Source organism: Ranitomeya imitator, chromosome 2 (assembly GCF_032444005.1).
Source record: "Ranitomeya imitator isolate aRanImi1 chromosome 2, aRanImi1.pri, whole genome shotgun sequence".
Lineage (NCBI taxonomy): Eukaryota > Metazoa > Chordata > Amphibia > Anura > Dendrobatidae > Ranitomeya > Ranitomeya imitator.
The window spans coordinates 571,380,563-571,396,759 of NC_091283.1; the positions used below are offsets into that span (position 1 = coordinate 571,380,563).

At 41.9% G+C, this 16,197-nt stretch overlaps 1 protein-coding gene across 1 annotated transcript in view; it reads right to left on the minus strand.

Moving 5' to 3' along the window:
• HID1 (HID1 domain containing) overlaps positions 1-16,197 on the minus strand; it is a 73,013-nt gene that overhangs the window by 17,413 nt on the left and 39,403 nt on the right. Inside the window, exons 6-12 of the mRNA XM_069752147.1 lie at positions 15,252-15,371; positions 5,479-5,701; positions 5,343-5,399; positions 2,230-2,370; positions 1,341-1,431; positions 1,051-1,202; positions 888-966 (exon numbers count right to left, since the gene is read on the minus strand). Coding sequence (XP_069608248.1) covers positions 888-966; positions 1,051-1,202; positions 1,341-1,431; positions 2,230-2,370; positions 5,343-5,399; positions 5,479-5,701; positions 15,252-15,371 — 863 coding nt within the window. The remainder of the gene's footprint in view (positions 1-887; positions 967-1,050; positions 1,203-1,340; positions 1,432-2,229; positions 2,371-5,342; positions 5,400-5,478; positions 5,702-15,251; positions 15,372-16,197) is intronic.

The following is a 16,197-nucleotide window of genomic DNA, read 5'->3' on the forward strand; positions in this document are numbered from 1 at the left end:
TGCCAGAAAATTCTTCTAAGTCTGCTGTTAGAGGAAGTAATGTGAAACGAGAAACAAATTTTTACATAGCACATTGATTCCAATAGAGATAAGAATGTCTAGAATGGTCTGTCGTTCATTTCCATCCATCCTAAAAATTAATTTGGACATCAAAGTAGGCAACAGTTATTTAAAGGAATATTATCAAGATCGGAAGTTTTTCTTTATCCAACAATAGATATGGGATAACTTACCAATTGCTGGGGATCCAGCCCCGTGTGAAAACAACAGAGGTCAATCATGCGCACTGCCGTTCCATTCATTCTTATGCGAGTGCTGAAGACTAACAGAGTGCTGTACTCTTATCTCCGGTGGTCCTATAACCATGAATGGCAGTGTGCATGATGGGCCACAACTCTGTTCAAACTGGGCTCTTCAGACACACTGTTCTCAGCAGTCAGACCCCCAGCACTCAGGAAGTTATCCCCTAACCCACAAACTTGAGAATAGCCCTTTAATGCCTAGGTCCATTAATATGGAAAGGTTTCAGGTTATCCTTGGCAACCATGTGACCATCTTATTTTGTTATATGCAGCTAGATATACAGAAGAAATCGGAATTAACCTTCGTCAGGCTGCATAATTTTACAACGTTAACAGGCTGCAGAGGTACAATTGTGCCTTCATATATAATTTTATTGAAATTTGGCCAATATATTCTGGACCAAAACTGCAGAGATGTCACGAAATTTCAGCCCTCTATGGCTTTTCGAAAAAAAAAAAAAAAAAAAAGTTATTGCAATTTTAAAACGGAATAGTTACAATTGTACCTACTCAGCCGGACGAAGGTTAAAAAAAAAAAAACAACAACCCTAAAATCTACTTCTAGTGTGCCTTCCCTCATTTTACCATTCACTACGATGGTCAGCAGGCAGTCATACAAAGGTTGTAAACGCTGGTGTCCACTGGTGATGATCTTGTGAAAAACCTATGAGGGAAAAAGAGGTACTGTTGAGAAAGTAGAATATAAAGTCACATCCTTTCTAACAAGCTGCACACATTTACCACTCACCACAATAAGCAGGTCCGCATGCGTTCCTGTGAACACTGGGATATCCATCGGGACTCTCACAGAGTAGGGTTTGTTGAGACGAACTCCAAAATTCCTCTCACCACTTAGCAACAAAAGAATGAAAACCCCAATGTGCATAAGTCCAACACGGGCTGTAAAAAGAAACGTAGTGAACAACTTTGTATGTGGCCAATATATGACAGAAATGATCACAACAACATGAAGATAAGAGATGAGTGAAGAAGGCGAAAACTGAGGTGATGGAGGAAAGAACAAGAGTGAAGACTCACACTGGTCCGCTCGGGCATCGTTCAAGAAGAATAGAATGGGAACCAGAACATCCAGGACATCACTGCTCTTAAGAACAAAGAACAGGAACTTCTGTGAAAGCAAAAGAGAAGAACACGGTGAGAGGCCAAGCACCCAATCCACTGGGCACAGCAGCCAGTGCTCCACGTGTTTATTACGGTCTGGGTGATGTTCTAAAATATCACTGCAAAGTAGAGCAGCTGTAGAAAACACAGCTGGACTGCCCTTAAAGAAGGCAGAGATGGTTTATTCCCATCTCTCTCATCCTGATCACTGTATGCGCAGCACTGAATGAGGGCTGCACATACAGTATAGGAAGCACTGACAGTGCTTCCTTCTCCAGACTCAGTGGTCATGTGATCACCAGGTGATGAGATGGAACAGGAGCTGCTGGATCACAGCAGGCCCAGCTCCAATATTGCAAATCAGGAGGCTGAATTTGCCCTGTAATGGGGGCTAATATGACAGTGTTACATTTTTATATTGCTGATGTTCACTGTATTTAAAATACTAAAATGCCCCGCAGAAGGTCTTTTATGACATTATGGGGGCGTAATGAGTGAAAAAAAATGAAAGAATTAAAAAATTAAAAACAAGCAAGAGAAAAGAAATAAGACCAAATAAAGAAAACAACTGAAGTCCAAAGCGCTGTTCTTAGCCCAGCCCCCATCAAAACAATACAATTGACTAATATAAAAAACGCAGACTAATTTAACATCCAAACAAGAACATTTTTGGAGCCATTAAAAGCACATACAGTATGCAAAAATAAACCAAAAATGTGCCTGGTCAGGAAGGGGCAAAATGGCCCGATTCTAAAACTACAGCAGGCACAGACTGAATCTAAAGACCCAAAGAATCACTCCTGACCTTGTTAAAGTCACACAGTTTCCAGAAGAGAACCAGTAGTTCCTGGTGAAATTGGATTTTCTTGGTGGAATTTGGTAGATATGTCTGAGTGAGTGGATTAAGGAGTAGACGGGCAAGCCCCTTCAAGATGAACTGGAAGTCCTAGGAGTTAGTAATAACGGTGCGAGTCAGCATCCATTAAAAAAAATAAGAACGCTATAACAAGTTAGGGTGCACAATTTTTCTAGTTTGATGGTCAAATTGTTATACTGATTACAAGTGCCACAGTAATATTTAAAAGGGTATTACACTCACATTTATATTCCAGGATAGCACCAATGAGGAGAATGTGGATCTCTTTTTCTTTTTTTTTTTTTAAATCCAGGGAAAAGCACAAAATGCATACTTGTGATTCTCTCCACCTCCTCCACTCATTTCTAGAGTCATACATGAGAGTCAAAGGACCTCTATTCTCCAAATATAGCCACACGAACTACGAAAGGGTTTCTCCACTACTATTGATAGGCCATCAAGATCAGATCGGTGGAGGTCTGATACTCGGCATCCCCACTGATCAACTGTTCTCAGTGCCAGTCGGACGTTAGCAGATGAAGGGCTGAGCAGCACAGCTCCATCATATGGCAGCAGACGTGGCTGAGTACTGCACATCCACATGAACTATTCAACTGAATAGGATTGGATCTACAGTACCGTGCAGTGGCCACCACACAGATGACAGAGCTCTGCAACTGCTAACATTCGACTGCCACCAGCACTAAGAACAGCTGCCTTCCACCACTAGTCTGATATTGATGACCTCCCCATGGGATAGGTCATCAATATAAAAATGAAGAAACCCTTTAACACTTGCCTGTCCCTTAAAAACCCATGCTGTGCGCCACACCTTTTTCCTGGGACTTGGAAACTACATGTGAGCAGCTCCACATAAAGCCATTTATGTGTCCAGATGGTTGAGTGCCACAGAGAATAGTACTGCATGGCAAACGCAGCATTTGGATAGTTTGTGCACCCCTGAGTTAGCCAAGTGAAAATGATGAAAATGGCCACCCATCTTTTTATAGAAAATTTACAAGTGATGTAAAGTCATTGAACAATGGCTACAGGAGCCTAACATTAGACTCTAGTTGAACTTGGAGGATAATTATAACTAAATCTATGTTAAACACCTACATTTACAATCCATGCAGTAAGGCTTAATTGCATAACCAAGCATTTACACCAATAAGGGAAAATACAAGTCGTTAAAAATCATTATACATTTTTATTAGACATAAATACAAAGAAAAAAAAAATAAAAATGTTTTACTTGTTTCGGTTGTGTCCCATTAAAATATATATATACTTTCATGTAAATTTAATCTTACATAGGGGGCTTACTTGGATAATGTGTCATCAATTGCCTTAATTCCTATACCATTAATTCATACTTTCTGTTACCCATATCTTAGATCTACCCTTCTCTGACATATATACTGTAGCAAGGCTTCTACTATAGCTTATCCCCTTCACCACCTTGGGTTTTTCCGTTTTTTGCTCCCCGTCTTCCCAGATCCATGACTTTGTTATTTTTTAGTCAATATGGCCATGTGAGGGCTTGCTTTTTTGCGGGACAAGTTGTTCTTTTGAACGATACCATTGGTTTTATAATATCGTGTACTGGAAAAAGGGGAAAAAAAATTGGTTTTGAAATTGCATTTGTTTGGCAATTTCAATTGTTTTACCATGCTTACTAAATGCTAAACCTGTCCTGCCATTATGATTCCCCAGGTAATTACGAGTTTGCAGATACCAAAACAAGTATAGGTTATTTTTTATTTAAGTGGTAAAAAAAAAATACCAAAGTTTGCAAAAAAATTAAAAAGTTACCTACCATTTTCCGAGACCCATTGCGTCTACATTGTTCGGGATCAGGGGCAGGGTGAGGGCTTATTTTGACATTTTTACTGCTACCATTTTGGAGTAAATATGATCTTTTTATCGCCTGTTATTGCAATGTTGCAGTGACCAAAAAAACCTCATTGGATTATTTTTGCATATTGATAGATCGGGCGTTTCTGAACGCAGCAATACCAAATATGTGTATTATTTATTTATTTATTTTAAAACATTTTTATTTTACTTTTCAAATGCTTCAATAGTCTCCATGGGAGACTAGAAGCTGCGATCATCCGATCACCTGTGCTATATACAGCAGGGCTGAACCTTCTGTGTGTAGCCAAAATGATCACCTGCTATGAATGCCAGCCACAGGGCGGTGCACATAGCATTCCATCAATGACAACCACAGGGGTCTTGTGCAGACCCCGGGTCGTCATGCCAACCCATCGGCAACCCGCGGTAATGTGATAGGGGCGCTGATGAGCGGGATTAGTGACGCGCTTCCGGCGCGGCCATGTTAAAAGCCGCTGTTGGAAACTGACAGTGGCATTTAACATGTTAACAGCCGCAGATGGATCGCGATTCCGCCAGCGGCTGTTAGCGGCACCTGACAGCTGATCAGATCAAATGTCATGTGCAGGAAAAACACAAAGGCTCAGTGCCAGAGCCAACATGGAAAGCAGGGACACGACCGAGGTCATACCTATACGTCATAGGTGGTGTAGAGGTTAAACTCTGCCATATAGGTGTCCCCCGGTTTTTGTTTCTGTGGTGTCTCATTTTGTCTGTGTGTATACATATTTTTGATTTGTATATGTATTTATGTCTAATAAAAATGTATAATTATTTTAACAGTTGGCATTAAGTAAACGTATACTACCTAACTATGTGATTGCATGCTTTTAGCCTAGGAGAGATATCAAGTTAGGTTAAGGTCCCAGCAGAGAGGGTACGCTTTGTCGCTGGCCGGCCGTTGGGTACACATGAATTGGCAAATTTATGCATCAAGTACCTTAGTTTTCCAACTCATCTTCAAGAGCAGTAATGCAATTTCATGTATTCCATGTTTGCATACTATAGCGGGTCAGAGTGCAGCTTTAATTTGTTACTAACATATAGAGTGGCTCCCTTAGCTTGCACCTGTTCACATTTGTCTGTTTGGAAGGGACGGTCAGTCTTTTGATATTTATAAATCTATACTATGAACACCAATCCAGTATGCAACACCTTCTTACCTCCTCCCTGTGGATCCGCGACAGATAATTCACAAATAGATTGTCAGGTGCTGGGCTCTTAGAAGAGAACAGTGAGCAGTATTAGTATGTAAGCAGGAGTCAGGAAATAAAAGCATGGCATAATGAGGTTACATACTTCACCCTCGTCCATGGCAGTGCTAGTGGTAGTCCCATCCATGCTGGGGCTAGATGTATTGGTGTGGTCCGAGTCCAATGTGACAATGAGCAGCTGGGCCGAGACCTCGACCATTGGTTCTCGAGAATCCCAGAAAAGCAAATGGTTGTAAGGAATCCCATAACCAACAGGGTCATATGCACAAACCACATTCAGGAGGGATGTAAAGAGCGGTAGTGCATGTCTGCGGCGAGAAAAGAAAGCAAAAAAAAAAAAAATTTAAAAAAGGGATCAAATATATTTATTTTTTTTATTCAAATACATTTTTATTAAGAATAACAAGATAAATGACATGTTACATTCTTATTTTCAATACAAAGCTTTTTTTCCCCCCCTTGAAACATTCCCCTTCAATCCCACCACCCCCCAACCCCACCCAACAAAGCAGCTCACCTTGCTTAGCACTTCCATCATTAGACCAATATACTATCTAATCCCTCGGCCAATAATATAAGCCACATTTAACATTACCATTAATTAGGAACCTTAATTAACTCTCCCTCTATAATACCCCTATCCCATAGCAATCCACGGAGACCACATTTTATTGAACATTTCGATTTTCCCTCTTTTTTTATAAAACCCCTTTTCCAGTGTCAGGCCCTGCTTCACATACTGGAGACGGCTGTTCTTCCCTAATCCAATTTCGAGCTATTACCTTCCTAGCCATGTATAACAATCTGGCAATAGCTATCTTCAGGTTGTTATCCACTCATCCCAACAAGCACACAAGTGGATCCCTTGGCACCTTACATCCATACGCACCTTCCATACGACTCAAAACTACCACCCAGAAGGCAGCCAACCTCGGACATGTCCACATCATATGGAAAATGTCTGCATCTGCAGTTTTACACCTCGGGCATTCAGAATCATCACGCAAACCAGCCTTATATAGCACCATCGGTGACTTATAAACCCTGTGTATCACATAGAGCTGTGACAGTCTATACGGTTCGCTCAGTGACAATCGTGGGACCCATTCTAGCACCGACTCCCAAGTCTCATTCTCCATTGGACCCAGATCCCTCTCCCACTTAGCTCTCGCCATTATTGGAAACCCCAATAGGAAAGTGTGCAACAGATCTTTATACAAAGTAGATATGACTCCCCCAGTAGTCCCTTCATTACACACATACTCCAGTACTATATCCCTCTGAATTCCAATACCTCCGTTTCTACTCTGAGCTCCAAAAGCATGCCTCATCCGCAAATACTGAAATTCCCCCACAGTCCCAAGACCAAATTCCGCCTGTAATTGGGAAAATGATTTCAATTCACCTCGCTCAATTATTTGATACACGTATTGAATCCCTTTGACTTGCCAGTCTGTCGGTACCCCCAGTGCCTCAAACTCCTGTAAGTTGCTGTTATGCCATAGCGGTGAGAATCTAGTCAAATCCGTGACCCCCCGTATATGTCTCAGCCTACCCCACAGCCTGCGTATCAACAACACAGTCGGGTATAATTTCCCCAGAGCCCCCAGGGATCCATCCTCCAAACATTGTACCACTGGCCTTCTTTTTGTCACCACTTCCATCAGCCGCTGTACCGCCCCAGATGACCCTTCATGCACCCAGCCTTTTAAATGCTGACTCTGGGCTGCAAGAAAATATATTTCAGGGTTAGGCAATGCCAATCCCCCATCTTCCTTGGGTCGCTGAAGTGTCTCCAGTTTGATACGCGGATGCTGTCTCCCCCATATCAAATTCCTGAACAGAGAGTTAATCTGTCTAAATCTCCCGCGTGGTATCCAAACTGGTGCATTATGAAGAATATACAGTATTTTTGGCATCAAAATCATTTTAATAAGATTCACCCTACCTACCACAGATAAATGCAGTTTAAGCCAAGCATCCGCTTTCGCTTTAAGAACACCTAAGATTGGAGTCAGATTTCTATGTATATAGTCAGTAACAGGCATAGATACCCATATTCCAAGGTACTTAAATTGGCTAGTCACCTCCAGTCGCCCATCCTCCAGTGGCTCCCCACCATCATCATCCACCTTAAACAAGACAGACTTACTCCAGTTTATCCTAAGTCCCGACACCGATCCGAAACGCTCAATAATCCCAATGGCTCCCTCCAAGGACGTACCCGGGTCAGCCAGAAATAGCAGAATGTCATCCGCATACAACGTCACCCTTTCTTCAATCATCCCATATTTAAACCCAGTCACCTCATCAGACCGTCGAAGCTTAGCAGCCAGTGGTTCCACAGCCAGAGCAAACAAAAGAGAGAGCGGACACCCCTGTCTCGTCCCTCTAGCCAGTTGTATGGTCCGTGATAACTCCCCATTTACCCTAACCCTAGCCATCGGCATCGAGTACATCAGTCGAATCCAGGATATGAACTGCGGTCCAAACCCCATACTCCGGAGCACCTGCTATCTGATATCTCCACTCCACACTATCGAACGCCTTATGAGCGTCTAAAGATGCAATAACTCTCTGGCCACAGTTGTCAGATCTGAGTTGCAAATTCATATACAGCCTTCGTAAGTTGATCGCAGTGGACCGATCAGGCATAAAGCCGGACTGGTCTGAGTGCACCAGGCCGGAAATAACACTTGTCAACCTCATCGCCAACACCTTAGCCAGAAGTTTAACGTCTGTAGTAAGCAAGGAGATTGGCCGATATGAATCCGGCTGTGTCGGGTCCTTCCCCTCCTTAGGAATCACCACTATTATGGCCTCCCGCATAGATGCCGGTAGACGACCGCCACTCCTAGCCTCCTCCAGAAGTACCCTTAATTTAGGGATCAGCACTTCCCCAAAGTTTTTATAAATTTCAGCAGGAAATCCATCTACGCCAGGTGCCTTCCCATTAGCCATAGACTGCAGTGCCCGACCCAACGCCTCCTCCGTGATGGGAGCTTCCAAATCTTCTCTATCTATGTCACTCAGCCTTGGGAGCTCCAATTCCTCAAGGAACGCCACAGTGTCCTCCACCGACCCATCTACCTGAGAGGAATATAGGTCCGCATAAAAATCCGCAAAAATGTCCAAAATCTCTGAAGTCTCAGAGACAGCCACACCGCTCCCCGATACCAAAGAATGAACAAAGGAAGTGTTTCTCTGGGCAGAAGCCACTATCGATAGCAAATGACCCACAGATTCGCCCTCCTGGTAAAACGCCAGATTCATGAATTCCCTCTTCCTTTCAGCCTTACCGAGCAATACCTCCTCCAACTGACTCTGAGCTGCCTTTAGCCTCCTCCCAGCTTCCGGAGTACCCGCTATTACCATCTCATCCTCGGCTATCCTCAGCCCTTCAACCGCCAACCTCTCTATCTCTCTCGATTTCCTCTTACACCTGCTAATATCCTTGAACAGCAGTCCCCTCAAGTACGCTTTCATGGCTTCCCACACAGTAAGAACATCTACACTTCCCTCGTTGATCTCAAAAAATTCCACCAACTCCTTCTTTATCTTTTCCAAGTCCATACTGTGTAGCCAATTAGGGTGAATCTTCCACTCCTTCCTGCTCCCGATCCGTGTCCCCACCGGCCGAAATTCCACCTCAACTGGACTATGGTCTAAAAGAGCCCTAGGCAAATATCTCACCTCCCCTACCATCGTGTCCAGTAAACAGTTACCCAGCGCCAAGTCAATCCTAGACAAAGTACCATGAGCTGGCGAGTAGCATGAGTACGTCCTTTCCCCAATATGTCTAACTCTCCATAAATCAATCATACCTACTTCCCGGACATAGGTCCCAAACGTAGTGATATGTCCCCCTGTTCTATTCTGGGGATTTTTGTTTTTGTCCCAAAAGTCATCACAGATATTATTAAGATCGCCAATAATTAGAGATGGTAACGTTCCCCAACGCTCTACCCTCTCCAGCACCTCTCTTATCTTCTTACTTGAGTATGGGGGCGGAATATACATTGCCGCTATACACATCAACACTCCATTTATTTTACATTTCACCACCACATACTGACCATCCACATCCTCTTTTACCATTACCTCCTCATACTGCACCCCCGCATGTATTAACACAGACACACCCCTAGAGTACGCCGAGAAAGTAGAATGATACGCCCTCTGTATCCAGCGCCTATTCAATACATCCACCCTCTCCTGCACTAAATGTGTCTCCAGCAGACATATCATTGAGACCTTATGTTCTCGGACATACTGCAAACTTGCCGCCCGCCGTGTTTTATCCGCCAGACCTCTCACATTCCAACTCAATATTTTAATACAATCTCCCATCAGGTGGCTAAGGGATCAAATATTTACTAAAAAGAAATTAACAGAACTGTTAAGATCCGTGAGAGACACTTAGCCATAATCGCTCCGGCCCTAAAGAGTGGCGGGCGTCTTGTACCATTTATAATCGTGATGCAGATCTTTACATACTGCCAACATTAATAGTTAACGTATGTGATATGTGCGGATATTATTACTGGTAGAAAAACTGTAGGGAAACAAAATAGACCAAGACCATCGGGTGATACCCTTTTGGGCACAAGGAAAGTAAAAGGAAGTTGCTCACCTGAGCAGGCTGTGTGCAGGCACAACTCCTCACCTGCTGCATTGTGGCTAGGGGTCATCTCCTCCGGGATGGTTGACCAATTAGGACGATAAGACGATATCGGGCTGCGATGCTGTAATAAAGAATCCTTGGGACCAAGATGAGGTTTTTACTTCCATAACGCGTTTTAGCACTGGACTAGCATCTTGTTCAGGGGGGAAAAAACAACTGCATCGGATGACATTAGTTCAGCATTGCATGGTGTTGTGGAAATAAAAACCGTTCGACTCATCTTGGTCCCAAGGATTCTTCATTACAGCCCGATATTGTGTTATAGTCCTAATCGGTCAGATAATATTATTGCTACATTAACATTACAATGTCAATTCATTCTTTTTAATTCATGTAAATTAATATTTTAGAAGCCCTCCCATTAAGTTACTTTTTACTAAATCTGTGACTATGTGTATGTAATGTAGTGTGTATGTGTTAATTCCTACTATGTGTCCTCAACTACCGCCGCCGCCTTCTCAGGGATTCAGAGTCAGTCATTCTGCTCCTTTTCTCAGTGACGTCACCACTCTGCAGACTCACACTGGGCGACCCCAGAAGTGGCTGTTATAATGTAATTCTATGGAGAGTCAGAACAAGGCTCCATGGCCTTATATTGTAAAAGAGACTTCCGGAACACACACAGATCATAGAGGGAGTCCGAAGAGCGGTGACGTCACTGAGAAGAGGAGCAGAACTCCTAACATTTAAGATTGTATCCCGACTTCCACAATGACAGAAAGAGGGATGAGGCTGTTAGAGGTCAGCATGCCTGATCCTTTTATTGCCAATGATTATTAGCTGCTACCAGTCGAATATGGGAACTTTTCACTCCCCTCTCCCCATTCAGAACTCATGTACTCTTGGTTGCTTGAGCAGGCATGTGTATGGGGGGGATAGCTGTTGGCAAAATAAGCGTTCAGTGGATGTCTATCTAAAATGCATGGCCAGTTGGAGAAGAATGTTCTTCATTAAAACTCTGACCACACAGACACACACACTCTGGTGAAGATCAAGTCTATGGGTGCGTGTGAAACATCAGACTGCACTTAGATGACATGCAAGTGCAGTACGAGTCAATGGCAAAGATGAAGAAATTAAAGTTCTCTGTCTTCTCCACACCTGCAATGTGATTCTCTCATGCAAAAGAATTGCATCAAAGAGGAGACTCAACTCAAACTCTGACACAGTTTGAGCCGAGTGTCACTAGCATGATCAGCTAGATTCTCTTGCATGAGAGAATCGACGGCAGCGTTATTCCGTCCTTACAAACTCAGACAGTCATAGCAAGCTCACTGACGGATTCATAGTTAACTCATTCTGTAGCCAGAAATACATACTGCAACACGGAGGCTATAGAAAAGCAAATTGAAAGCATGATATTTTGCCCAAAATACGTGCATTTAAGTAAGATGTTTTTCCCAAAAGGTGGACAACCCCTTTAGATACATCACCATGGAATGTCTATCCTTAATGTGGGGCTTTTTCTCGGAGGTGGAGGGGATAAAAAATAAAATAAAATAAAAAAAGTTTCTCTATCTTCTCCAGTCGGTATGTGAAAATCGGACCGCACTCAGTTGTCGTCCAATTGTGGTCCGATGTTTTCCACTGACCCATAGACCTCAACAGCTGTGCATGACCCAATTATTATCGAAGGTAAATGATGCATGCTGCAACCTTTTTCCTTGGGCCACTCCAAGGAACTCGGACATGTGCATGGTTTCATTGGAGATGAGTGCCATCCGTCAAAATGGCCGATAGCACTCGTCCAAGTTATATGGTCGTCTGCACAATCCATTATGATAGGTCATCACTAGCATATAGGTCAGGGTTGATCAGCTATCATTAGTTTCCATGACCTAGGAGCTGATCCACACTATACAGTCAGCAGTGTATGGAGTTGTGCTTTTTAGTGTTGACATCCAGCCATCCCCGAAGCTAATAATGGCTGATCGATGGAGATGTAAAGTGTTTTATTTCCACTAATCTGATATTGATAACCTATCCAGATGATAAGTCATCAATAGTGATGAGCGAATATACTAGTTACTCGAGATTTCCAGAGCACGCTCGGAGGACCCCCGAGCGGGCTTGAGAAATCTCGAGTAACGAGTATATATTCGCTCATCACTAGTCATCAACATTTTCTGCTTTGACAACCTTTTCATCAATCAGTCTAAGAATCTCTGTATTTAATATGGGATTCAGGGAGCCTAATAGCTATTAAAAGGATTTAACACTAAAAGAAAAACAAGAAGTAATTGGACTTTGGGGATACCAGCAGTGCCACCTACTCATACATTATTTACCGGTATAAATCTCTTGCCATTTAGAGTTTTCCTGTTATGTCATTACAGAAGCCACATGTACGTTAGCTTGTAAATAAAGAGCGGGTGAAATAAGAATTGAACAAGTCGTCACCAATTTTCTAAGTACGGTAAATATATTTCTAAAGGTGCTATTCACATGAAATTCTCACCAGATGTTGGCAACAACCCATCCAATCCACACAGGCAAAGAAATCAAACCATAGATGATCATAAACTAAGTTATGTGTAATAATGAGAATTAAAGCCACCAAAATTGTTCAAAAGAATCTGCGTAGGGTATTAAATACACCGTTCACAAATTGCCTAAGGCAAATAAACCCCAACTAAAGATTCTTGATGATAAAATATAACCTTTCTTTATCCCATTAATATAGGGCCAATGTGCAATATTAAAATCATAAAGGTTTGCATTGGTCAATAATTAGGAATATTTTCCTTTGGTCCAAGAGATACACAATCTCTATTTTATATTGATAGTTATTAAGGCAATCATATAAATAATGAGAGACCATTCATTTGTAGACTGACACGGGGGTGGTCCCTTTGTTATTGTCTCTGTTCAAAGTAATTCCATGTTAGGATCGCAGAGAGAAAAGGTCTATTTTTCACAGTATAATAACTGTACTTTTCAAGACGGCGTTACTTGGGCATGTCTGAATTCGATGTAATCCACTTCAATAGTTCCATACTGCAGTTCAGTTACAAATAAGGACTGGTTCTCACACCATTTAAGTCCTTATTTGTCCTATCGCTGTGCTCGTGTACCCTAGTTGGATACAGGCTAATGGCAATTGCCCCCACTATTCTACATAAACTCCTCACTCAGTGATCCTGTGGAATATTACATACTGTCAATGCATAGGTTGGCTACAGACCAACACTCTAATGCTTAGTGTGACAAACTGACAAAACAATTGCTTTTAAAATAAGTAACCAGCTGCCTCCCCAACATGTTGTTTCACATTACTGGCATCTTCAGGGGAAACAAGGCTGCAATCAACACCGGCAAAGAAATCAAACCATAGATTTCCATAATTATGTATAATAATGATAAATGACATATGGACAAAAAAGCATTGAACACACTTACTGAAATTTAATAAATACAAAAGCCTTTGTTGGTGATGACAGCTTCAAGATGCCTCCTGTATGGAGAAACTAGTTGCATGCATTGCTCGGGTGGGATTTTGGCCCAAACACTCTTCAAATCCTGAAGGTTCTGTGGGCTCCTATGAACTCTGAGCTTTAGTTCACTCCATACATTGTCTGTTGGATTCAGGTCAGGTGATTAGCTGGGCTATTCTTGCAGCTTTATTTTCTCTGAAACCAGTTGAGAGTTTCCTTGGCTGTGTTTTTGGGATCATCAGCTTAAAGTTGAAACAAGGGTTGACATTTAAGCATCATCCTGGTAGACGCCAGCAGATTTCTATCAAGAATGTCTCGATACATTTGTCCATTCATCCTTCTTTTAGTTACATGAAGTTTGACAGTGCCATATGCTGAAAAACAATCCCACACCATGATGTTTCCATCTCAAAGCTTTGCTGTTGGTATGGTATTTTGGGGGCAAAATACAGTGTATTTTGGCCTTCGAACACGGTGTGTATTATGGCATCCAAAGAATTCAATTTTGTTCTCACCTGACCAGACTATATTTTCCAGTATTTCACAGGCTTGTCTAAATGTTGTTGGGCAATCTTAAATTGCGCTTGAACATGTTTTTTGTCCAGCAATGGAATCTTGATTGGTAGGCATGCATATAGGCCATGGAGATTTAGTGCATTAGTTAGCGTTCTCTGACAACTGTATTTGCTGATTCCAGGTCTTTCTGTAGCTCTCAAGTAGACCTTGGCTCTTAGACAACTCTTCTGATAATTCTTTTCACTCCTCTGTCTGAAATCTTGCGAGGAGTTAAGAAATTTTTCTGTAACCAAAGCCATCAGTATGTTTTTACCAATCATGAGATGTTACTTGTGAGACACCTTGGTAATGAGACACCTTTTTTGTAGGCCATCAGTTGAACCAGCTGATATTTTTCACTAAGTGGCAGGATTGCTTTCTAATTACTGATAGATTTCAATTGCTGTCATGACTTTCCATGGCTTTTTGTACCTCTCTTTCTTCATGTGTTCAATATTTATTTCACCCACTATACGTGATATTCTAGAGTCACATCTGTTTATAACAAAAATCAAAAAGCAGTGCTTCATCTATCACAGAACTGACAGTCGCATAAGGGAGAATCAGTAATTTTCAAAGAAATAGTAGTGCTGCATTCAAACATTTCTGTGGGTTCTTGAGATATCCAAGATAAAACATTGATTTGGGAATAACTGGAATTAGGGGCACACCTATAAGTGGTGCATCATACTTAGGCCCTTTGAGTCTGCACATTCCCAAAACTCAATCTAGCCCATACGAGGAGACAAACACCACCAACATGAGTCCTAGGTGGGATGCCCTGTTATACATTTTATACTGTCAAACAGAAGCTTCAAGTAAAACCTCTGTCCATCAATAAAATCTGCCTGAAAGAGCTGTTTATAATGAACAATAAACTGTAGTTAACTACCCAGTAAATGCCGATTAGATGCAGTTAGACACTGCCTATACTGCTGGTGTAAGCACTGTAGACTCAAGAACACGTACAGGGCCTATAAATTTGGTCACTCAACCACTGCTATCTCCTTCTACCATTAAGTTCTGCTGGCAAAAGGAATTAACATTGACTTGTCCAATTTTACAAACGTTTCACTATTAACCAAACCACGTACTGAAAGTAGAGCACTGATTCTTTTCACTCTAAGTTGAGCAGTTTCCTGAGAACTCTGTACTATTCTTACAATCTTGTTTTCATTTGCATACCGATTTTCCGTGGAGCAGAAGAACTGCACCCATGGGTTGGTTGTGCCACTGGTCTCTGATGATGGAGGAAGATACATTGCTTCAGAGAAACATGTCAGCAGGAGTTTGAGAAGTTCAGTCCTAATAGAAAGATAAAAAGGAAGAACACTTTAATTTTATAATCTTTTGAGATAAATAATATTTCTCTACTCTCGGCGCAAGAAAACTGCCACCCAAACTTGTAAGACTTGGAGAATTCTCTTCCATGGTGTCACCAGGGAATAATTTTCTGTTGGAAGATACCAACTGGCCCTTCATTATTACAAAACTAGCGGAAGAGCCTGGCGTTTACCGGGCTAACTGTGGTTAGTTATACCACCTCACTTCTCTCATTTTCCCCCTCACACCTGTCATCCCCCCCCCCCCACCTCTCATTTTCCGATCACTCCACTATTTTCCCCTCACTCCCCTCATTTTGCACTTACGCCTCTCATTTTCACCTCCGTATATACCCGTATGTAATCTCCCCCTGTATACAGTATATACTGCTATGTCATCTCCCCAGTATATAGTATATACCGGTATGTCATCTCCTCCTGTATATAGTATATACCTATATGTCATCTCCTCCTGTATATAGTATATACCTATATGTCATATCCTCCTGTATGTAGTATATACTTGTGTGTCATCTCCTCCTGTATATAGTACAGGGTGGGCCATTTATATGGATGCACCTAAATAAAATGGGAATAGTTGGTGATATCAACTTCCTGTTTGTGACACATTAGTATATGAGAGGGGGAAAACTTTTCAAGATGAGTGGTGACCATGGTGGCCATTTTGAAGTTGGCCATTTTGGAGCCAACTTTATTTTTTTCCAATGGGAAGAGGGTCATGTGACATCAAACTTATTGAGAATTTCACAAGAAAAACAATGGTGTGCTTGGTTTTAACGTAACTTTAT